The 23,737-nt window shown below is 38.4% G+C and overlaps 1 protein-coding gene across 2 annotated transcripts in view; it reads right to left on the bottom strand.

Moving 5' to 3' along the window:
- tmem131 (transmembrane protein 131) overlaps positions 1-23,737 on the bottom strand; it is a 196,587-nt gene that overhangs the window by 130,933 nt on the left and 41,917 nt on the right. For both annotated transcript variants that reach the window (XM_072577008.1, XM_072577007.1), the window contains exons 2-3: positions 11,423-11,484; positions 4,768-4,808 (exon numbers count right to left, since the gene is read on the bottom strand). In XM_072577008.1, coding sequence (XP_072433109.1) covers positions 4,768-4,808; positions 11,423-11,484 — 103 coding nt within the window. The remainder of the gene's footprint in view (positions 1-4,767; positions 4,809-11,422; positions 11,485-23,737) is intronic.

The following is a 23,737-nucleotide window of genomic DNA, read 5'->3' as shown; positions in this document are numbered from 1 at the left end:
GATTAAAGCAGAAAAGGGGACTTTAGGATTATCAGATCAGCCATGATCGCATTGAATAGCAGAGTGAACTTGATGGGCTGAATGGTTTACTCTGGTGTTTTACAGTCTTATGATTAGCAAAAATCTTAAATAACCTATCTTGAAAAAAAATTTAAGTGGCTCTTAAATCAAGGCATTGATCCAAATACAGTTTGGATCAATGGTTTGATCCAAATACAGCTGGCCAAAGCTTTGGATTTAAAATAAAAAACAAAAAAAAAAGAGAAATCATGACTGGGATTGGTGACAATAAGAATTTCTAAAGCAGTATTCCACTACCTAAAATCATTTAGGTGAAGAGATCAACTTTCCACATTGTAAGAATGTACTACTTCAGAGCAAATAAAATTTTGTAATTCAACATGCAATTTAAATTGCAGTTCCCAAATACAGCTTCAGAATACCACATTAAGGAAATTACAGAGACAGCAAGCGAGAGGGGGAGGTTTAGGTAAATTGCCAAGAATTCCAAACATATTCCCTCCAAAGCAATGAAGCAATCTAAACACCAAACTGATTGCCAATTCTGCTACTCGTGGTCGGTTCTGCCAGAAAAATAAAACAGCAAAGCAAATATCAGTAGTTAGGTTGATAAGTATAGCAGCGCAAAACAATTATAGCTCAAAAAGTTATTTAAAGTAAAATGCCATTTCAGGTGGTTATAAAGTGATGCCTCAATTCTGAAGTAGTCATTGCTTAATTCAAAAGCAAAAAAACCAAAGCTGCATTTAAAGTATCTAATTTAATAAAACTTTTGGGAGAGTTAGCAAATGGTTTTGTTGATGAACAACTTAAACCACAGATGAGTATTTTATTTAGATTTGTCTTTCAAAATAGAGAGTATTTACAAAACAATAATACTACTACATAGTGTTATTTCACAGTTACTTTGTTCACAAATGAGCAACCTTGCAGTGCCTATGCTCTCCATATGAACTTGGCCAAGTGAGAACATTCACTGAACTACATCAGAGTCAGAAAAATGTGGAAATAAAGCAAATGTCAGGTATATTCTACCTCTCCCAACCGCCCCCACCACCATATTTAACTGTTCATAATGCTCACCTAAAACTGAAAATATTGCTCTATGGATGCATTCCTCTAAAGTAATACTACCTTTCTCAAGACAAAGTCCCAAATGGGTGAAATACTTTTAACATAACATTACACTCTATTCATGCTGCAAGTTATTTTTACTGTTGCCAAGTTAGTTAAATCAATAACACTAGTAGTGCCTTTTACAATTGTTTGATTACTGACACCACATTTAACAGTCCGGACTGCCACGGAGTGTGCTTTTCTCCGTTATGAAATCAATAACGGGGGTGGAGGGGTGCAGGTAGACAGTGTATATAAAATAAGAACAGCTGTGATATCCCTGGTTATACAATCTTCAACAGAAGTATTGCCCAATTTTAAAAAATGTAATGTTACAAACAAAGTGAATTGACCTTGGAGGGTGGGCAGGCAAAAGGAAAAAAAAAAAATCAATTCAACAGCAAACTACATCCTATTTTTGGGTTCTGGCTCAGATTTGGATGCTCAAATCCTCCTGGATAGGACCCAAATAGGTCAGCCTGAGGGTAGATGATTTTCAGCTGAAAAGAAAGACAGACTTTTGACACTCAACAGCCTAGTCAACCTTCAGATCTCTTTTTATGCATCACCAGTATCTTACACTGCAACATTAAAACACAAACAGAAAGCATTAAATGGAGGAGTGTATTTTCAAAACCAGGGTTAGTAATGGACTGTCCATCTGAAACCTTCAAACTCCAAATGATCCAATACCATCCTACATGGACTCTCTTCTCTATTCAAAGTCCACAGTGACATACATTGACTTTCTATGGCCACATCTAAGTTAAAGATTCTCACTTTTATAGACCTAATTCCCTGGCTTAATCTTTACATTTAAGTTCCACCCAGGTTTCTTTAACTTCTTCATTCCCAACTTGTCTCTTGTGCATCTACCCTTCAGAGACATTAATGATCTTATTGCCAAATAATCTTAAAATCCATATATGTCATCACTGTTCATCCATTTAAACTTTTAGCTCTCAAAAAGTATAGATTTATAGGGAACTTTAATATTGTTACTACTCCCAAAGCAGAGTTCCTTTGTCCATTAAACTATGAAATAAAATGACCTGATATAATAGAAACAAATTTTGGCCAAAGTGCAAGTTAATTTCACAACTGAGTTGCTGATTTGACTAACCTATTGACTTGAAAATTGTTTACAGGTTTACTAAATTTAAAATTCTTGAAAATAAAAAAATCCCAATAGAATGGAAATGTTTGCAGAGATTTTTGACTTCAACACTGCACATTATGAAGTTAGGTTTTTTGCCCCTAGGAACACATGCAAATCAACACATCACTCTGAACTAATGTTCTAGGATCCAGTCACTATGTATTTACATAGTTGCAAATTGGACCACCATGACATTATACTCTCGTTTGTCTCAAAATATAGCAATGACATTTAATAACAGCCAATGGGAAAAAATTGATACTGACGTGGATTAAAAAAAATTTAACAGCTTTGGATATATTTATTAAAGCGTGAAGTAGCGCATGGATGGTCTAATGAGTGAAACAGTGAAAAGACAGAACTAGCAAGGGTAGCCAAAAATGAACAGGGCAAGACCCATAAAAGGTAGTCACAACAAATTTCAAAATGTAAATGAATTATTAGAAACTAGGAAATCAGGAAATGTTTGATGACAACTTTTTTTTAAAAAAAAAAGTGACAGTATTGTGAACAATTTCACCAGTAAGCTTGCGAACTATTTCAGTCTGAAACCTGGAGATGGGGAAGCGAGTAGTGGAAAAAAACATGGGCTGAGAAAAAGGAATTCAGGAAAGTAAGAGAGATAGGAAGTGTGGGGAAGTTTAATTATCAGATGAGGAAAAGGTATGTGAATGCTGGGATTATCATTTCTATTCAAGAGATGAAGTAGGGCTCAGTAGTCTTTGACTGGCAAAAGAAGTAGTGAGAAAATGGACAACCAATGATATGCTGGGAGTTGGTAGTGGAGAAGAGATGCTATCCAAAATGTTTAGTTACCAGTTCTCTCATCCTATTATTTTTAAGCTGTTGAATATGGCTCTGAAAGGGTTAGTACTTGATTGGATAGCACTTATTGCACTCAATGAGGATATCACAAGATCTTGGTGAGAAAAAAAGAAATCTCAGATTCAAGGCTTAAAAATCAGTAACATTAAGCCTATTCTTATTACCTGAAATTAGGTGTAGAGGCAATAAAGCTATATCATATACACTCTACAAGACTGCGCTCTTTAACTCAAAAGAGAAGTGTCTACCCTTGCACACACTAGACCTTGAGTACCTAAGAACCCGCACAGATAGACAATACACGTGACAGCATATACAGCACATGTCAAAGAAAATTTCAGACTTTCTATTCCTTAATTAAATTTCTGTTTTTTTCCCCAAACTTAAAATTGCTGATATGGTCAGTTTGGCTAAAACTTTCAAAAAAGGTTTACTATGACAGTCTGGCTCAAAAGAAAAGGTAGAAGACAGCAGGTGGTGGAGGTTTATTTTTCAGATTGGAGGCCTGCAACCCGTGTAAAGGCCACAAGAATCAGTGCTGGGTCCACTACTTTTTGTCATTTATATAAATGATTTGGATGTGAGCATAAGAGGTATAGTCAGTAAGTTTGCATAGGACATCAAAATTGGAGGTGTAGTGGACAGCAAAAGTTACCTTAGATTACAACGGGATCTTGATCAGATGAGCCAAATGGGCTGGGTGGCAGCAGATGGAGTTTAATTTGGATAAATGAGAGATGCTGCATTTTTGAAAATCAAATCTTAGCAGAACTTATACACTTAATGGTAAAGGTCCTAGGGAGTGTTGCTGAACAAAGAGACCTTGGAGTGCAGGTTTATAGCTCCTTGAAAGTACAGTCGCAGACAGATAGGATAGTGAAGGCGGCATTTGGTATGCTTTCCTTTATTGGTCAGAGTATTGAGTACAGGAGTTGGGAGGTCATTTTGCAGCTGTACAGGACATTGGTTAGGCCACTGTTGGAATATTGTGCGCAATTCTGGTCTCCTTCCTATCGGAAAGATGTTGTGAAACGTGAAAGGGTTCAGAAAAGATTTACAAGGATGTTGCCAGGGTTGGAGGATTTGAGCTCTAAGGAGAGGCTGAACAAGCTGGGGCTGTTTTCCCTGGAGCACTGGAGGCTGAGGGGTGACCTTATAGAGGTTTATAAAATCATGAGGGACATGGATAGGGTAAATAGACAAAACCTTTTCCCTGGGGTGGGGGAGCCCAGAACTAGAGGGCACAGGTTTAGGGTGAGAGGGGAAAAGATATATTAAAAAAAAAAGGGACCCAAGGGGCAACTTTTTCACAGAGGGTGGTGCGTGTGTGGAATGGGCTGCCAAAGGAAGCGGTGGAGGCTAGTACAATTGCAACATTTAAAAAGGCATCTGTATGGGTACATGAATAGGAAGAGTTTGGAGGGATATGGGCCAGGTGCTGACAGGTGGGACTGGATTGGATTGGGTTGGGTTGGGATATCTGGTCGGCATGGACGGGTTGGACTGAAGGGTCTGTTTCCATGTTGTACATCTCTGAGGAGTGTACAAATATAAAATAATATTTCAAAAGAAAAAAAATGTTGTTATTTCTTCACTTCAACTTGGGATTTGTCAATATCTCAGGAAAAAAAAAGGAGGATACTTACGCTTTCTGTTGATATGAACTGAGGCCTAAATCGGACTCCGTCTGCAAATACACAAAATAAAAATCATTAAGTCAATATCTAAACTACATAAATTTAAAAAAAAAGTGTTTCACCTTCCTCAAAAAATGAAAAAAAAAATTTAAAAAAATCAATAAACTGGTCAATAGTTGATAGTAGCTGAAAAGGTGTTGCGGGAAAAGCGCAGCAGATCAGGCAGCATCCAAGGAACAGGAGAATCGACGTTTCGGGCATCAGCCCTTCTTCAGGAATCATTCCTGAAGAAGGGCTGATGCCCGAAACGTCGATTCTCCTGTTCCTTGGATGCTGCCTGATCTGCTGCGCTTTTTCAGCAACACCTTTTCAGCTCTGATCTCCAGCATCTGCAGTCCTCACTTTCTCCTCAACAATTGACAGTAAACAATTATTTTCTACGATTATTAATTCCCCCTCAAATGACAAGAATATAAAGAATTACAAACATGGTTAGTGACATGGTTCATTGGGATCTTGCTCAAGTAAGGCAGAATAGTAAATGGATTCTTCCTAGGAGAGCAAATTTATACACAGTCATGGTCGGAAGAGTTTCTGCATGCAGAAATGGTTAGTCTCCCTGATTGGATTGGAGCTCGATAAAACTAAATCAATTCAACCAGGAGAGAGAATAATTAGAACAAGACAAAGACATTCACACAGCACGCTCCTTTGACCAAAGTTCTATTAAAATTCCCCAGGATTGATATTCAAAATGAGCATACTTTTTCTAGCTAAGCTCTTAACAAACATACACTGCATTTTCACTTTAAATGTTTTTCAGTTGGCCAGTTATTTTCATAACGTAATAGGCTGCACATATAGATTATAGTGAACATCCACTGCACAATATTAAAAACCACTTTAAAAGATGATGAATTACTATATGAAAAGTTGAAAATTCTGATTGTTTAATTATTCACCATAAAATTCAAGGGTGCATTCTCAAGCCTCAGATTATTGCAGCTGTGCAAGAAAGCTCCCAACTTTTTCAGCGATTTAGAAAATCATGACAATAGCACCCTTGATATGGTTCAATGACAATGTTCTAGAAAAGTTGAACTAATTACATTTAATTTTCCCAGATTGTTACAGGTTAAATTTAAGCACGATGCAACTGCTGGTTCAAGTCACTAAAGGCGGTTTGATTCAAGACTACTTCCATAAACTGAATACCAGATTATTCACTCAGACTCCCAGATCTTTTAAAGATTTTTCTATTATTGAAATTAAAATATTTTAAAAACCACTTTCAAACCAAACAGACAATGTTCATAGGTATCAAAAGGCATTCACTGGACTATGATAGCACTACTTCATATTTGACCGAGTGCCATATTTATCCCATCATGGCTATTTGAGAGATTGAACACATCCAGAAATTCATGGCAATGGCAGGGGAGCAAGGGGGGGGCGGGGGGGGGGGGGGGGAAATTAATACAATTACTGCCTGCTCAAAAAAAACCTCAAATAACTGATTCACACCAAATATAAATAATTCTGGGAAAACACCTGTCTGCTCCACAAGGCACACCAAGTTCATTTCTACACAATACATGGTGACTCTTAAAAGACCTTTTAAAACAAAAAAAGTGGTCTAGCAGGACACAGAATTGTTCCTAGATCACAAAGGAAGGATAGATCCACTGCCATTACAAGCAATCTAAAATGGATTAGTACTTTAAAAGTTTGCCTGTGCTACGTACATCCTTAACAGCAAAAAAAGGTAGATGATAATTAGTTACTCTACAACAAAAGCAAAAACACCACAAATGCTGGAAACTGTACCTGCGCAGAAAATAAGTGATCTTTCATCAATACTACCAAAAAGACCAAATCTCAAACATTAAAATGCAACTTTTGCCCAACTTGTTAAATAGGTCCACCACGTTTTATTTCATCTAAATGAAATAGATTAAATGAGATTAAATTTCTCCCTGATCTCATTAACATTCCCAACCTCCTCCTTCACTCTTAGACGTCACAAAACCACATTTAATTGTGGGGCTGGAATAAGTAGCATATTGAACAACCTTACAAGTCATTATAGTCATCAGGATCCTGTTATTGACAATTACTGAATCAGGTTCATATATTGACGATTTGATTATCTCACTAGAACTAGTCATGTATTAGTCAATATTTTCAGTAAAAACAAAATGAAAAAAAAATAGTATACCCATTAAAGCTGCAAAAAATTCCAAGATAAATAGGAATTCTGTTCTTGCACACTTGGGCAGTAACTTGGGAGGGTGTTGCTAAAGGAAGACCCAATTAAAGTACTTTTGGTTGATTACATATTGTTAATGATGCAGAGATCAATGGAGATGCTGAATTAAGATTACCAAAGGTGCATCAGATCACATGCTTTAAATATTGCACAAGTCACATTTTCTTTTATCTTGTTTTAAGCACAGTACAAAGTCTAGCAAATTTTCCATCCAACCACACTGCCCCCACATAAGCACAGGATAAAATTATTGCACAATATTCTTTATACAAGCCAGCATTCATTTCAGTTTCCTTTAATTATAGGAAATAATCTGCAAGGGCACAAAAATCTACTTCTATACACATTTCCTGGTGGTTTAAGCTTCCCCTCTTTGATTAAGAATGTACAGAATTTCAGCTGGCATGTACTTTACCATACTCGCTGTAGAATGAAAGAAAAGCTGCTTTCCCACTAATACTACAACATTTAAGTTATTGAATGCTGCAAATACTTTATTAAAATCTAAAGTTTTGATTTGTATCTCCGTTTTCTTCATTTTCATACTTCTATTAAACATTGTACATCATTCCTTGTTTTACTTTTTGTAAAATCCATTGCTATTACAGAGAGGCCAAACCAAAGAGCTCAAGCTGGTTAACTAGTGCCAAAATGGGGTATTGACTATAACAGCTGGCAAGTCATGTTAAAATTCTACAAGACATTGGTACAGCCACATTTAGAATACTGTGTACAACTCTGGTCGCCACATTAGCAAAAGGATGTGAATGCTTTGGAGATGGTGCAGAGAAGGTTTACAAGCATATTGTCTGGTATGGAAGGTGCTAGCTATGAAGAGAGGTTTATTTTCATTAGAGAAAAGAAGAGAATGGGGGGGGAAAGAACCTGATTGAGGTCTACAAAATCATGAAGGGTATAGACAGGGTGGATAGAGACAAGCTTTTTTCCCAGGGTGAAGGATTCAATAACAAGGGGTCATGCTTTCAAAAGGAGAGGAGGTGGAAAGTTTAAAGGGGGAGTACTTCACATAAAAGATGGTGAGCATCTGGAACGCATTGCCAGCAGAGGTGGTAGAGGCAGGCACGGTAGATTCATTTAAGGGGAGTCTGGACAGATGCATGAGTAGGTGGGGAGCAGAGGGATACAGATGCTTAGGAATTGACCGACAGGTTTAGACAGTAGATTTGGATCGGCTCAGGCTTGGAGGGCCGAACGGCCTGTTCCTGGGCTGTAACTCTTTTGTTCTTTGATAGAAAAATTATGGAAAACCACAATATAAAAAAGGACACTTGTAAATATTTGAGTATATCCAAATGCCAAAAAAGTTTCAAATAAATAAAACTGATACTCATTAGTGCCTCGAGAAATTGCATTTCCTCTAACAGAGAAGTGAACTTCTCCACCAGTACTCAACTAAACCAGCAGTGCAATGTGATTGGTTAGTGGAAGGCATTTTTTGATTATCAGCAGCATCTTGAGGCACGTTAATGCAAAGCTAAACTCAATAGTTCAGTTCTGCAATATCAAAATATCACTTTATTGCAGCCTTGGGGTAATTGCTCCATATCCATTTCACTTTTGTTTGGTCCTCACGTAGAATAGTTTCCAATGTAAGCGAACTACAACCTTACAAGAGCTTACTACAGATAGTGAAAACTACAAGTGAGCATTTGACAGAATCTACAAGCTCTAGAAATAGACACTAACCATGCGACTAGACTTGGCATAGAAGCCTAGTTATATAAATACTGCATGAAGTGTTGACTCAAAGCGACATTACATAAATTGAAAATAATGCTACATAATTCCAAATATAATAATAAAGCTAGAGCTTTTGAACCACTCAAATGCTGAGCGTAATTTGCACCAAGTCAATTCTCTTCTCCCTCCCCCCAAAGAACATTAAATTATTCAATTTAGAAAAGTACAAAAGTATGCAACATAGAAGCAACCAGTTGGTGGCCTCAATTAATAGCACTTATGGAGTAGCCATTGAAATGCATTGTAATAAATTGTGGAGGTATCATGGTATAATATGGTGTTAGTAAACATCATTTATACAAATAAAAAAAGTCATAAAGAAGCAAAATAAAATGATTAAATACTTTGTTTATGTTTTGAAGTCCAATAACAGTACAGCCTAATGGTTTATTTAGTTTTTGTTTGCAAGCCTAATTGCCACTTTTCTTTAAAAACTTGGAAAAGCACAAGTTTATATGAAATAGATTGGAAATATCAATTAGTGCAAGTACAATCCAAATAAACTAAAAACAACTGGAAGGTGAGGTGTTACTACTACTACCACCACCTCAGTTTTCAATGTATGCCAGAGTGTGTCAAAGCTCCTGATGCCACCACAGACTAGGACAAACACGTCTGTAGTAAGCAGCTGAATCTGAGCAACTTTAGAAAGGAACAAATGGCTGCAACGAAGAATGAGCCCAAGTTCAGACAGCTATGTTGCCCACCTGGTGCCAGAGGGTTCTGACATCTGCTCACGGCTAGAGAGGGACAAGATGGAAGAGGATACAACAATAATGGACCTCATTAGGTACCAATGACACAAGGAGGACAACTGAGGTGTTCTAGCATAGTCAGTTTGGAGGATTAAGGTACCCAAATTAGGAATTTAAAAATGCCAATCTCTGGATTATTACTGGAGCAAGATGCAAATTGTTAGAGTTGGTGTTTGAACTTTCTTCCAAAAATAAAAGTGTAAGCAGCATCCTTTAATATTTTAAAGGGAGATGGATAGATTGTTAGACAAGGGGATAAAAAGATTAGGAAGGTGAACCAGAATGTGAAATCAGAGTTACACGCAGATCAGCCACGATCTTATGAAATGGTTGAGTAGCCTTGATTGTGCGAATGGTTTGCTCCTTGATTAAATGTTTGGGTGAAGTAATTAGTTTACACATTTTTAAAAGAATTAGATTGGAAATAAATTACAGAACAGATGTAGGTCATTCAGTCCTTTAAGCCAACTCCGCCATTCAATAGGATCATGGCTGATCATACTCAGTACACTGGTCCTGCTTTCACCCCCATATCTTTGGATTCCTTTAGGCCAAAAGAACTATATCCAACTCCTTGCATGTTTTCAATATTTTGATCTGATTCACATTCTATGGCAGAGTTTCACAGATTATCAATCACTGGGTGTACAAATTTCTCATCTTAGTCCTCAAATGACTTACCCCGTATACTTAGACTGCGACCCCCAGTTTGGGCACCTAGTCATTGGGAACATCATACTTGCATTTCATTGTTTAGTTCTGTTAAACTTTTCCACATTTCTTGGAGATCTTCCGCATTCTAAATTCTAGTGAATTTAGTCCTAACCGATCCAATTTCTCTTCATAAGTCAGTCCTACCAACCTAGCTTAACAATTGTGTTGTAGCTCTTTTTCTTAATCTTGGCACAATTGAAGTTTCAAGTCAGTCAAACAGGATAGCTTAAAAAATTCTCACTCATTATATATAAAGACAGATTGTGGAAAAACACATTCAAAATCTGTGTTTGTACTTCAAGTGCTCAAGCCAGTTTCACCAAGATCATGGCTCTTTAGATTATGGCCTCACCTGCACTTTCTCACAGCTGCTATCAACTCAGTCAATAAAACAAAAAAATCTCAGCCTTTAATAACTTGAGCTCCACTGCTTTCTGTGAAAGAGAATACTAATTGTTACCAAATTTCTATTTTAAATGGGAATCCCCTTATTTTGAAAGCATGTCCTCTAGTTCTCCAGTCAAAGTACCTACACTGTCTAGACCTTTCAGAACCTTGTGTTTCAATAAGATCACTTCTCATTTTTCTAAACTCTAATAAATAATCGGCCAACTTGCTCAACCTTCCCTCAAGGCAAATTCACCTTGCCAGGAATCAGCCAAGTCAGTCTTCTTGGAATTGCTTCAAATTCAAGCATTTACAATGATCAAGCAGCTATACGCCGGTGTAATCTTTCCAGTGTACAGTTGTAGCAAGACCTCCATACTCTGTTCTACTGACGAATTGAGATAGTTACTGAATGAATTCGAAGTTGAAAATAAGTAATGGGGCAAAAACAGAAAATGTTACATAACAAAGGATAGTGAGTGAGTACAACTTTGTATTCTGTCACTGAAAGAGATTTGATTCAGTTCCCCCAAAGGCTACATTTTATTCATAAAAAAGAAATTAGAACAAAGTTTAAATTTTTTTTAAAATAAAAAAGGGCAACTACAGAATAAGAAAATAGTGACTCCCTGTTCCCCACCCCTCCTACACCCACTTTGCACAGCACCACATTCAAATATAAAGTAAAACCAAATAATTGGAATCCAAGGCAGCAAATAAACTTTGCCACTGATGGTCTTGACTTGTGTGTAAATTCAATTTCACAAGTAATACATACCTGTAACAAGCCGCCTTCTCCAAAGTGGAGAATCTCAATTATGTTTTCTGACTGGATAAATGCTGGAAAGAAAATAAAAATTATTTTATTTATTCTCAGTACTTGAATGTAAAACATCATAACCACATGCTAGAATAAGGTGACAAAACAAGTTGCTAAGCAAGATGATGTCATAATAGTAATTTAAGGGGTCACCCCCTCTACAAAGTCATTGTACAGGAGTTTGCTTGTTCAAAACTGCTCTTTGAACTGGCGATAGCTGTTACATTGAATGATGTCATAATACATAAGATACCATCTTAAATCAAGTCTGACTAACCCAGAGCAACGACAACATTTAAGGTTTGTTACGCTAGTTTCACAGTGGAGACAAAACTAAAATCTGGTCAAGGAGCAATGAAACAAAATTACTGGCAAAAAGCCAGAAATGGATGCAACGGTCAGCAATGCTTTCATGTTAGAAAAAAAAAGTTATTTATTTATGCCTTCCAAAACAGAGCTTATGCAAATAGCAACCCAACAAAACAAAAAAAAAATCACACTTGTGACAAAATCACAATAACCAGTAATTAGATTAAGAAAACTTTCAGATAAAAAAAAACAAAAAACACTTTGGATGTTTATTAGTAACTTGGTGGGCCTTCACATCCAGGGATGGAATTTGAATCTGGACTGAAGCCAGGGAAAGACAGTAGAGCAAGCCACTACACCACAAGACCATCCAGTTCAAACCAACTATTCCATTTTAAACTGCTCCTATTAGTTACAGTTAACTCTCACTGCATTTATTGGTCAAGTCTACCCAGCCTCAGGAACAGCTTATAAAAAGTTAGTTACCTCCATAGTACTAGCGAGAAAGTGTATAAGGTATGAGCAGATAGGAAAAGAATTAAGGTTGAGTTTTGTGAAACGAGGTTCAATGGAGCATGACTCAGATCAGATCAGATTAAAAACTTGCAGTTAAGAATGGGGTGCTGGAGGCAAGGGTACTGGGTTAACAAGGTGAAAAAGCATTCATTATGTAAAGCCATTCAACAAGATGAAGTAGCATTCAGTATGTAAAGTCAGTTAACAAGGCGAAAAGTATTCATTATGTGGAGCCAGGCATTCATTGTGTAACAGATAGCAAGTGTCAGTAGTAAAGATTTAAGCTGATTGTTACGGTCACCCAATTAATATGCATGTCCCCTTATCAGGAAGCTCCTTCCTGCAAATGACTATATAATTCATTAAGAAACTGCTGTTAGAGAGAGAAGACCGTGAACTTATGTCGGTGTGCATGGGAGATTGTTCTCTCTTCATCCAGAGCCCAGAATAAAAGATCAAGGAGGTAAAACTATGCTGTGTCTTGGAATGTTTTGCTTCAACAGAGGTGGGAACGGGGAGGTTAAATACATTTGCAAACATGTTAAATGGGCCTTTCAATTAATGCTCAACTTTTGGTTACTCTGCAATGTTATTTTCTTAACTAAATTTTAATGTTGGAATTTACTAAACAGTGGTGAACAATGTTGATGGCCAAATTCTCCTTTCATGTTTTTATACACATTCCACAGTTAGACCATAAGACAGGAATGAAAAAGACCATTTGGCCCATTGAGTCCACTCCGCCATTTAAATCATGGCTGATGGGCATTTCACTCCACTTACCCACTGTTGCCCTGAAATTCTTGGTCTTACCAAGGAATTATCAAAATAAAATCAATCTCTGCCTTAAAGACATTGAAACATCCCACAAGCTCACACTCTGGCTGAAGAAATGTCTTCTCATTTCCATTCTAAATTGACACCCTCTAATTCTAAGGCTGTACCCACAGGTCCTAGTATCTCTGCCTAATGGAAACAACTTCCCAGCACCCACCCTTTTTAAGGCATGCATTATCTTGGAAGTTCCTTTTAGATCTCCCCTCAACCTTCTAAATGCTAATGAATACAATCCCAGGATCCTCAGCCATTCATCATATGTGAGGCCTACCATTCCAGGGATCATCCGTGTGAATCTCCACTGGAGATACTCCAGTGCCAGTATGTCTTTCCTGAGGTGTGGTGCCCAAAATTGGACAGTATAAAGCTCTAGTTAGGCCCCACGTAGAATAAAGTCTCATAAGCACATCGCGGCTTTTATATTCCAACCCTAGAAATAAATGACAACATTACGTTTGCTTTCTGAACCAGGGACTCAATCTGCAAGTCAACTTTCACAGAATCCTGGACTAGCATTCCCAGATCCCTTTGTACTTTGGAGAAAATTCATAAAACCATTTAGAAAGTCATCCATGCCCCCAACCACCCCCCAAAGTGCAAAACCTCATATTGAACTTCATCAGAATGCCCCCAGTCTCTTCATCCAGATCATTAATAGATAAAGTGAATAGCTGCAGCCCCATTCCGCAAAAGAACCTTTTATCCCAACTCTGCCTTCTGTCAGACAGCCAATCCTCAATCCATGCCAGTCGCTCAACTTGAACACCCTGGGCCCTCACCTTACTCAGCAGCCTCCCATGAGGCACCTCATCGAAGGTCTTTTGGAATTCTAGATAACATCCACTGGGTTTCCTTGGTCTAATCTGCTTGTTGCCTCTTCAAATAATTTTTAACAGGTTTGTCAGGCACAGCCTCCCCTTAATAAATCCATGCTGACTTGTTCTAATCTTACCCTGCACTTCTAAGAATTTAGAAATCTCATCCTTAATGATGGATTCTAGAATTTTGCCTACAACCAAGGTTAGGTTAATCTGCCTATAACTTCCTATCTTTTGATTTATTCCTTCCTTGAACAGTTGCATATCATTCTTTGATCAAATAATATTTGTAAAGACTGAAGTCCTTGCAATTTGTAAACAAGGAATCGTTATGAAAGGCAACAGCATTAAATACCATCCAGTCTAATTGTGGTTATTTTATCAATTCACTGATTGGATGCTATTCACAGCTGGATACAATCTTACAGCACCAGTGGACTTCTAACTTGAAATCTTTGCTAGTTGATATGTATACTAAGTACATATGCCAGTCATTTGTCTTGAAAAGTGGAATATTGTCAAGTTAGATTTGACTGCTATTTATGAGCATTTTAAACTCTAGTCAAAAGATCCTTGGTCAATTTAGTTCAAATTTCAGTTCCAGTTGATTGTAGATAGCAAGACAAAATATGGCAACAGGCCTCAAACAGGCAGATTTCAGCATCACATGCTAAAGTCAAATTTAAACTAGTTGATGAGCAGACCAATTCCTTCAAATAAAAGTAAGATGAATATATGGTTGACTGTGGAGTTAGAGGTGTTGCACCAAATCATCAAATACTCCATAGAATGAAAAAAAAAGTTTCTTCACACAATCAGTAACAGAGAGGGTGGGAAGGGCAAGTAGATACTGATGTTGGGCCAATTGGCCTAAAATGCAAGTTTCTCAAGGGGTAGTTTTTGGAAATATAAGCCAGCAGTGCAGACAGGGCGCAAATCTTTCAAAAGAGAGAAACAAAAAAAAAGGGCAAAATTTTATGCCTGGACAACAAGTTGAAAAATCCAAACAAGTGTTACTATAAATGAAGGAAGACAATGTCATGCATGCATGGCAGGAGGCAAAACAAAAAAAAGTAATATCATCCAAAGACAGGAAGTCTAGCTGAATAATGAAACAGAGATGAGTTAAAAATTAAGATGTAAAAATCTTGTAAAATGGGTGGAAGGTAGTTCAAGAGACTTCGATTATACAATATCCACAAATGGTCATCTATTAGGCTCAATACTCTTTGTCTCTTGATTTATGCTGCATGTGGACTGGAGAGATAATAAGAGCTTAATAATTCTACTCAATGTGTAGGTCATTTGCATGTTGCAATAATTTACGATGCAGTTCAGAGTACAGTTTTGAATTTGTAACTACATTTAAGTCTCCTATTCAAAAAATACTTGTTACTAAATGAGTAACAAAAGCAAAAATATCCAAATAATGTTTGAGAATCAGATTCTCTTAATATTAAAATAAAAATTTCAAACAGAACAATACAGCGCAGTACAGACCCTTTACATTGATTTCACAAGTCGATGCAATCTGAAGCTCATCTAACCTACAAAATTCCATTTTCATCCATATTACTATCCAACAACCATTTAAAATGCCCTTAAAAGTTGGCAAGTGTACTACTGTTGCAGGTAGTGCATTCCACACCCCTACTGCTGAGTAAAGAAACTACCTGACATCTTATCTATATCTATCATCCCTCAGTTTTAAACTAATGTGCCCTCATACTAGCCATCACCATTCAATGAAAAAGGCTCCCACTGTCCCCCTTCTGATTATATGTCTCAATTAAGTCACTGTTCAAACATCTCTCCAACGAAACAGCCTCAAGTTCCTCAGCCTTTCGCCATAAGGCCTTCCCTCCAGACCAGGCAACATTCTGGTAAATCTCTTCTGCACCCTTTCCAATACTTCCACATCTTTCCTACAATGCGGTGACCAGAACTGTCCGCAATACATAAGTGCAGCCGCACCAGAGTTTTGTTCAGCTACAGCATGAACTCATGGCTCAGAAGCTCAATCCCTTTACTAATCAAAGCTAACATACCACAGGCCTTCTTAACAACCCTACCAACCTGGGTGACAACTTTCAGGGATGTACATGGACATAGATCTCTTCATCTAGATTACCAAGAATCTTACCATTAGCCCAGTACTCTGCATTCCTGTTACTCCTTCCAAAGTGAATCACCTCACTTTTCTGCATTAAACTCCATTTGCCATCTCTCAGCCCACCTGTGGCTTACGTCCCTCTAACATCCTTCAGCACTATTCTACAAACCCTAGTGCCATCTGCAAATTTACTAATCCATCCTTCTACACACTCATCTAGGTGACTTATTAAAACAAAAAAAACAAAAAACCCAACAGCAGTGGACCCAAACAGACCCCACTAGTAGCTGAACTCCAGGATGAGCATTTCCCAACCACCACCCTGTCTTTCATTTAGCCAATTTCAGATCCAAACTGAATTACCCTCAATCCCATACGTCCATATTTTGCGCAATAGCCTACCGTGGTGAACCATATCAAAAATGCTGTACTGGGGGGGGGGATCCAAGATGGTGGCAACCCAGCAAGTCTGAGTCTACAGTGCTCCTCCCAAGACTTGGGCAAAGTGGGTCACCCACCCCCACCACATCATTTAAAATAGTTTTTAACTTAATGTAAAAAGTTGTTTAGTATTGAATTTAAACCATTTAATCTCCAGTAAAAATGACTAGAGGAAAGAGAGTCTCTGCAGCTCTCAGCAAGCAGGAACCCCTCCCCCATCCTCTCCAGCTGCAAAGGCGTCTGCAGCCACCCCAGGGAACTGGTCTACGGTGGCAAGCCTCATGGAAATAATCTCCAAACTCTATGCAAAGATTGGTGCTTTTATTGAAGAATCCCGAAGCTGATGGGACTCACTCTTGGCTGCGCTGCAAAAGCACAACCGAGGCATCAGGAAATAGAGCACCAAGTCGGAGGGGCAGAGCTAAAGGCCGCAACCTCCGAAACTACAGCACAATCTGCCGTGGATCAGGTCCGGACTCTTGAACAGCGAGTCCGGACCTTAGAAAAAAATCACACTGACGATCCTGAGAATAGAGGTCGTTGAAAAAAAATATTCATTTGCTGGGCCTTCCCAAATGGGAAGAGGAAGGCCAGCTTACAGTGTTCCTTGAACAGTGGCTTCCACAGCTTTTAAATCTGACGGCTGGATCAGGCCAGGTAAGGGTGGAACGGGCCTACCGGGTTGCAATACGCGGGCCTGGCTCAAGCCAGCATCTTCGCCCAGTCCTGTTCCAGCTGCAGAGCTGGAAGGAGAGGCAGATACTCTTAGAAACCTCCAGAAATCTTGGAAAAGATCGCCAAGCCATGATCTATAAAGGATCCAAGATAATGTTATTCCAGGACTTTTCCCCAGCTCTGGTCCGAAAGTGGAAGGCATTTGATGATGCGAAGAAGTAGTGTTTAAGGAACTTGAATATTCAGTACTCCTTGTGCTACCCAACGACACTACGCTTTAACCATGAAGGGTCCGTGTATAACTTCGGATTGCTGGAAAAGGCCAAGGAATTTTTGGACTCTTAAATAAATTGTAAGAGTTAACTGATGTTGGTTTGCTTTCCCCCCCCACCCCAGTTTACAACCCACCCCCTTTTTTTTTAAAAAGGAAGAATTTTTTTTAACCTTACTGTTTAATATTATCTTGGAGGTTGGGGAGGGGACATATATTTCCAGGTGTTGGTGTGGGTGGGGGAGTTAGGGTGTTCACTGTTAACTCTAGCTCTGTAGTATATTTGAATTTTCTTCATCCTATTGAGGAGCACCTGGTTGGGAAGAGGATACGATGGACTTTTGGAAAGGAAGTGATACCCCCAGGGAACATCGCCATTTAAGTTTTTTTTTAAATTTAGAAATATATAGTTTTTTATTATACTGTTGAGTGTGTATTAGAGAGCTTTTATATGCTCAGGATGTTCTGGATAGGGTTTCCCCTCCCGAGGGGTCTCTGATTTGCCCGGATGATTATGGTTGATCAGTTGATTAAGTGGTGCACCTGGAATGTCAAGGGGAGTAATTCACCAGTCAAAAGGAAGAAAATATTATAAAACCTCAAAAGGGTTGATATAGCTCTCCTACGGGAGACACACCTGTCGGATAAAGAACACTTGAAATTACGACAGGGTGGATTGGATCAGGCCTTTTTTTCTTCTTTTAGCTCAAAAAGCAGGGGAGTTGTTATTCTTATTCAGAAGAATTTCCCTTTCAAAATCCTAAAATCAGATAAAAGACGAATCTGGACGATATATTCTGATTAAAGCCCTTATAAATGGAGAGGAATATGGGATTTTAAATTTGTATTGTACCCCTACATATCCTTTTAAAATTTATAACAGAAGCCTTCTCAAAATTGATGGCTCGAGGTGCTAGTCATACAATTAAAGTCTCCCCCTATAATTGTATTATAGATCCGGAAATAGATAGGATTCCCAAGAGTACTGCAGGAGTATCTACCAGATCTAAACAATTAGTGAATTTGAACAAAGAAATAGGACTAGATGTATGGAGATTCCTTCATCCACAAGGCAGAGATTTTTCTTTTTACTCCAATCCACATAAATGCCATACTAGAGTTGATTATGTTTTTTGCCGGCTCTATTTTTTAAAAATTCCATATCATCCTGTAAAATAGGCGCTATAGCAATTTCCAATCATGCTGCTGTATAAATGGAAATCAAGGTGAGGAACAATGAGACATCCCCCAGCATTGGCATATGGACCCCTTCCTGATGAAAGATAGTAAATTTGTAAAGTACTTCAAGAATTTACAAAGCTTTAAGAAATTAAATTTAGGTACAGCTAGCAACCCATCAAGTGATGTGGGAGACAAAAGCTTACGCATGAGGTTTGATCATCTCATACTCAGCGACCCAGAAAAAAATTAAAGGGAGAACAACAGCGCCTGCTTGAAGCTCGCTTAAAAGCAGCTGAAACAGCATACGCTGATAGACCTTCTATTATCAAATTGCAAAGGATTCCGGCCCTTAAGACAGCTCTAAACACCACGCTTACCCAAACGACTAAGAGGGAAATATTATTTACAAAACAAAAGGTTATATGAATTCGGCAATAAACCTGGTAGATACTTAGCATTTCTTGCAAATGCAAAGAAGGCTCCTCAAACTATCACATCTATCAAGGAAAGTATAGGTATTATGATCATAAAAGGATTAATGCAATCTTTATAAAATTTTATTCTGATTTATATAAATCGCAGGATTGCAAAGACAGGACTAGGAGGATGCAATCATTTTTTAAAAATTTGACCTTTCCGGACCTAACTCCAGAACAGGTATCAGTCTTTAATGTTCCCTGAACAATCCAAGAAATACTTGATGCAATCAGGCAACTTCAGAGCTGTAAGACACCTGGCCCAGATGGCTTTCATGCTGAATTCTATAAAGAATTTACAGGAATATTGGCTGGTCCACTTATGGACAAGTATAACTATTCATACAGACAGGGCTGTCTCCCGGCTTCTCCCGATTTGAAAGAGGCAAATCTCTCTTCTTATCCTTAAAAAGGAAAGGACCCAGAAGATTGCTAGTCATACAGATCAATATCCTTGCTAAATGTAGATTTTAAAATCCTAAAACGTTAGCATTGAGGCTAGAAAGGGTATTGCCACATATCATAAAGGAAGATCAGACGGGGTTTATTAAGGGCCGTAGATCATCCAATAATATTAGAAGGGTTTTGAACGGTGATTCAAGCCTGCCATCAGGGAAAGATACCAGGAGGAGTAGTAGTCTCATTAGATGCGGAAAAGGCATTCGACAGGGTTGAATGGTCGTATTGGTGTTACACATTGGAAAGGTGTTTACCCAAGTGGATCTCAACATTGAAGCTATCTGAGCCTAATCCATTGAGTGATCCCAGTGTGGATAGGGGCTACCATCAGGGATGTCCTCTCTCCCCATTGCTATTTACGCTAATGATTGAGCCACTAGCAGAAGCTATACGGGCTGACCCTAATAACAGCCCCGAGGATTGTTATAGGTAAACATAAAATTACCCTTTATGCAGATGATGTTCTTCCATTTCTCAGTAATCCTTTGATGTCCGTGCCTCGCTTAGTGTATTTTCAGGCTGCAACATAAATTTCTCAAAATTGGAGGCTATGCCAATGGGTGGCCTTGCTAGTATATCCCACTTATTGGACGGATCCCACTTTCCCTTTCGGTGGTCCCTGCAGGGTTTTTTTTATATTTAGGCATTTTTATTACCCCACTATTTGGTCAGTTATACAAGGCTAACTTTGTGCATTTACTGGAAAGGATAAGGCAGGACCTCCAGCGATGGGGAGACCTTCCAATTTCCTGGCTGGGTAGAATAGCACTAGCTAAAAATGAACGTCCTGTCCTGTCTCCTATACCCTATGAGAATGCTTCCAGTGATGCTGCTGAGGCTGACACTACGTAAATTATATGGCTGGTTGGGTTCCTTTATCTTGAATCATAGATGGCCCCTCATTAAGCTAAAGAAGCTACAGCTTCCACAGGCAAGGGGAGGATTGGATTTCCCAGATTTTAGGAAATCAGTTAAGTTCCCTATTAAGTTACATAGCTGATTGCGGTCAGACAAGACCCAAATCAATCAATCAATCTGGCTGGACATAGAAGCTTCTCAAGTAAAATGCCCACTTATTAACCTTTTATTTTCAGGCAAGAGGGAAGTCATTATGGATCACTGTAAAAACCCTATAATACTAAAACACAATTAAAGCCTGGAATATAAGGTGGCAAAAATGAGGGCAACTCAAAAGCATCCCCCTATGCTCCGATCGTGGGAACATGGAGATTTCAACCAGAGTTTACAGATGCCACTTTCAAACTCTGGAGATCCAGGGGTATCTTTTGTTTAGGGGATCGATTTAAAGATGGGGTCCTGATGTCTTTTGAACAGCTGCGTCAGAAATTCGGATTACCTAATGGAGACCTCTTCTTTTGATACTTCCAAATTCGAGATTACATACAGAAGACGACTAAGTTATTAGATAGTCTTTATAAATCAGATAGAGAATGTAGAGTGCTATGGCCAATGGGGGTACCTTCCGTAAGTACTATTTATCATCATTTAGTACAAGTATCGGGAGATATGGACAATCTACTTAAATCATGGGATCATGATTTGGGACTTTAAAATGTGGAATGATATTTGGGAAAAACACCAGAGAAAAAAAAAATCACTATCTGCTACAGAACCCAGGCTATTCAGCTGAGGATACTTCAAAAGGGCCCATATAGCACCAGATAGATTGGCAAAATTTAAAGGCAGGAGCATCTCCAATGGTGTCCCAAAATGTAAAACAGAGGTGGGCACTCTTGTACATTGCTTATGGACTGGTCATAAGATCTGTAGATATTGGACTAAAGTAGCAAGTGCTTGGACAGAAATCTTAGGAACGGGAATTAGAGTGGACCCTGTATCTTTCTGGATATGCAAGGGAAGAGATTTTCTATTCTTTCTGTGCAAGGAAAAATATTTTGGTAAACTGGGTGGCTGAGGGCCCCCCTGGCCTTTCAAATTGGCACAGATTAATTATGGAATTTATTCCTCTTGACCTCCTTACAAATATGGTGCACCAAAAGACCAAATTATCCCATAAAATACAGTAACCCTTCTTGAATTATATAAATACAGATATCTCGGCCATCCTAATAAGGGCTTTTATTTAATGGAGATGGCAAACCTGGTTGGTCCAGGGCCCCTTGGGAGAGGAATCCTGCACGAATACAGGTTTTGTTACATTTGATGTTAATACATTCAGAGCATGTATCGCACTACCCAATTTGTGTTATTGGTCATTTTTTTTTCTCTTATTTGGATAATGCAAGACTTAATTATACACTCTGGTTAGTTGTAGGTTAGATTAGTAGTTGGTGAAAAAAGGAGGAGAAACTGGCTCAAAAAAAAAAGGGTCAAAGACAGAGGGTGGTGGTGGAGGAGGGTTGTTTTTCATACTGGAAGCTTGTGACCAGTGGAGTGACAAGTGAAGGAGAATTATTTTGTTGGAATCCATTAGCTGAGCATTAAGAATTGTATTTACACTAACTTTGAACTATGATGATTCAATAGATCAATACAAGATGGAAGTTGTTTGTTCATTTTATTAGGTTGTTAAACACCATCATAGTAAAAGAGCTATTAAAACTGGAAATAATGTCTATATGCCTAAATGAAAGCAACTGGATACCTGGGCAAATCCCAATAGACCAATTCTCAAAAGGTTCAATTGTGTTAACAGCCAGCAGTGTGAAACTAATTAGTTTCAACATCAAAACAAGAGAAAAAAGGAAAGCATTCAAAAACAACTTCTGAAAATAGAGCACAGATAAGAACTAAAGAGGGAGATGTATACTGCTGATAATTCACTTTTGTATTAAAGAAAAGTGGTTTGCTTAATTCATTTTGAAAAACTTCAAAACGTAACAAAGTGGAGAATTAGTGCTGGAAAATACTGAATGAGATAACTACAAAGATAAGCAAAAAAAAACACCAGATGATGACGACATCTTAATAGAACAGTTGACTATGCCACAAAATATCCACACTATTGGGACTTGCAAACAACATGGAACCAAACTGAAAAAATTAGCTAGTTTGAGGATTCCATTCTTATCCATTACAATGTTGGGTTTCATATACAAGATCATAAGACAGGAGTGGAAGTAAGGCCATTCAGCCCATCACGTCCACTGCCATTTAATCATGGCTGATGGGCATTTCAACTCCACTCACCCACTCTCCCTGTAGCCCTAAAAATTTGTGATCTCGCAAGGTATTAATCAATCTCTGCCTTGAAGGCACTCAACGTCCCAGCCTCTACTGCACTCTGTGGCAATGAAATCCACAGACCCATCACACTCTAGCTGAAGAAAGATCTCCATATTTTCATTCTAAACTGACCCCCTCATTGTAAGGTCCTAGTCTCCCTGCCTAACGGAAATAACTTCCCAGTGTCCGCCCTTTCTAAGCCATGCATTATCTTGGAAGTTTCTTTTAAATCTCCCCTCAATCTTCTAAATGCTAATAAGTACAATGCCAGAATCCTCAGCCAATCATATGTTAGGCCTAACATTCTAGGGATCACCCGTGAGAATGTCCACTGGAGATGCTCCAGTGCCAGTATGTCTGAAGGACCCAAAATTGGAAACACTATTCTAAATGGAGCCTAACTAGAGCTTTATAAAAATCACAGAAGCACATCGCTGCTTTTATATTCCAACCAGAGATAAATTTGCATTACATTTGCTTTCTTAATCACGGACTCAACCTGCAAGTCAACCCTTAGGAGAATCCTAGACTAGCACTCCCAAATCCCGTAGTTTGGCTTTATGAATTTCCTCACCATTTAGAAAATAGTCTAATAGAATACATGCCTGTATTCTTTTTTCCAATGTGCAAGACATTGCATTTGCTCACATTGAATTTCATCGCTCTTTTCTGGACCACTCTCCTAAATGGTCTTAAAGTCTTGCTGCAGCCTCCCTACTTCCTCAGCACTACCTACCTGTCCACCTAACTTCGTATCATTGTAAAACTTCACCAGAATGCCCCCAGTCCCTTCATCCAGATGATTAATATAAGTGAATATATTCTTACAAAGGCCAGGTTTTAGGTACAATATTATTTTCTTGATAAGATACTGAAAGTTCTCTAAATTTAAAAGGAAATATTTATTTGAGACATTCCGGAGAAGGTGCACTAGGATGATCCCTGATCTGGAGGGATTGTCTTGGTTGG

This window comes from Chiloscyllium punctatum, chromosome 9 (assembly GCF_047496795.1).
Source record: "Chiloscyllium punctatum isolate Juve2018m chromosome 9, sChiPun1.3, whole genome shotgun sequence".
Classification (NCBI taxonomy): Eukaryota; Metazoa; Chordata; class Chondrichthyes; order Orectolobiformes; family Hemiscylliidae; genus Chiloscyllium; species Chiloscyllium punctatum.
The sequence above is the reverse complement of the archived record's forward strand: the minus strand, read 5'-3'. Positions and strand labels throughout refer to the sequence as shown.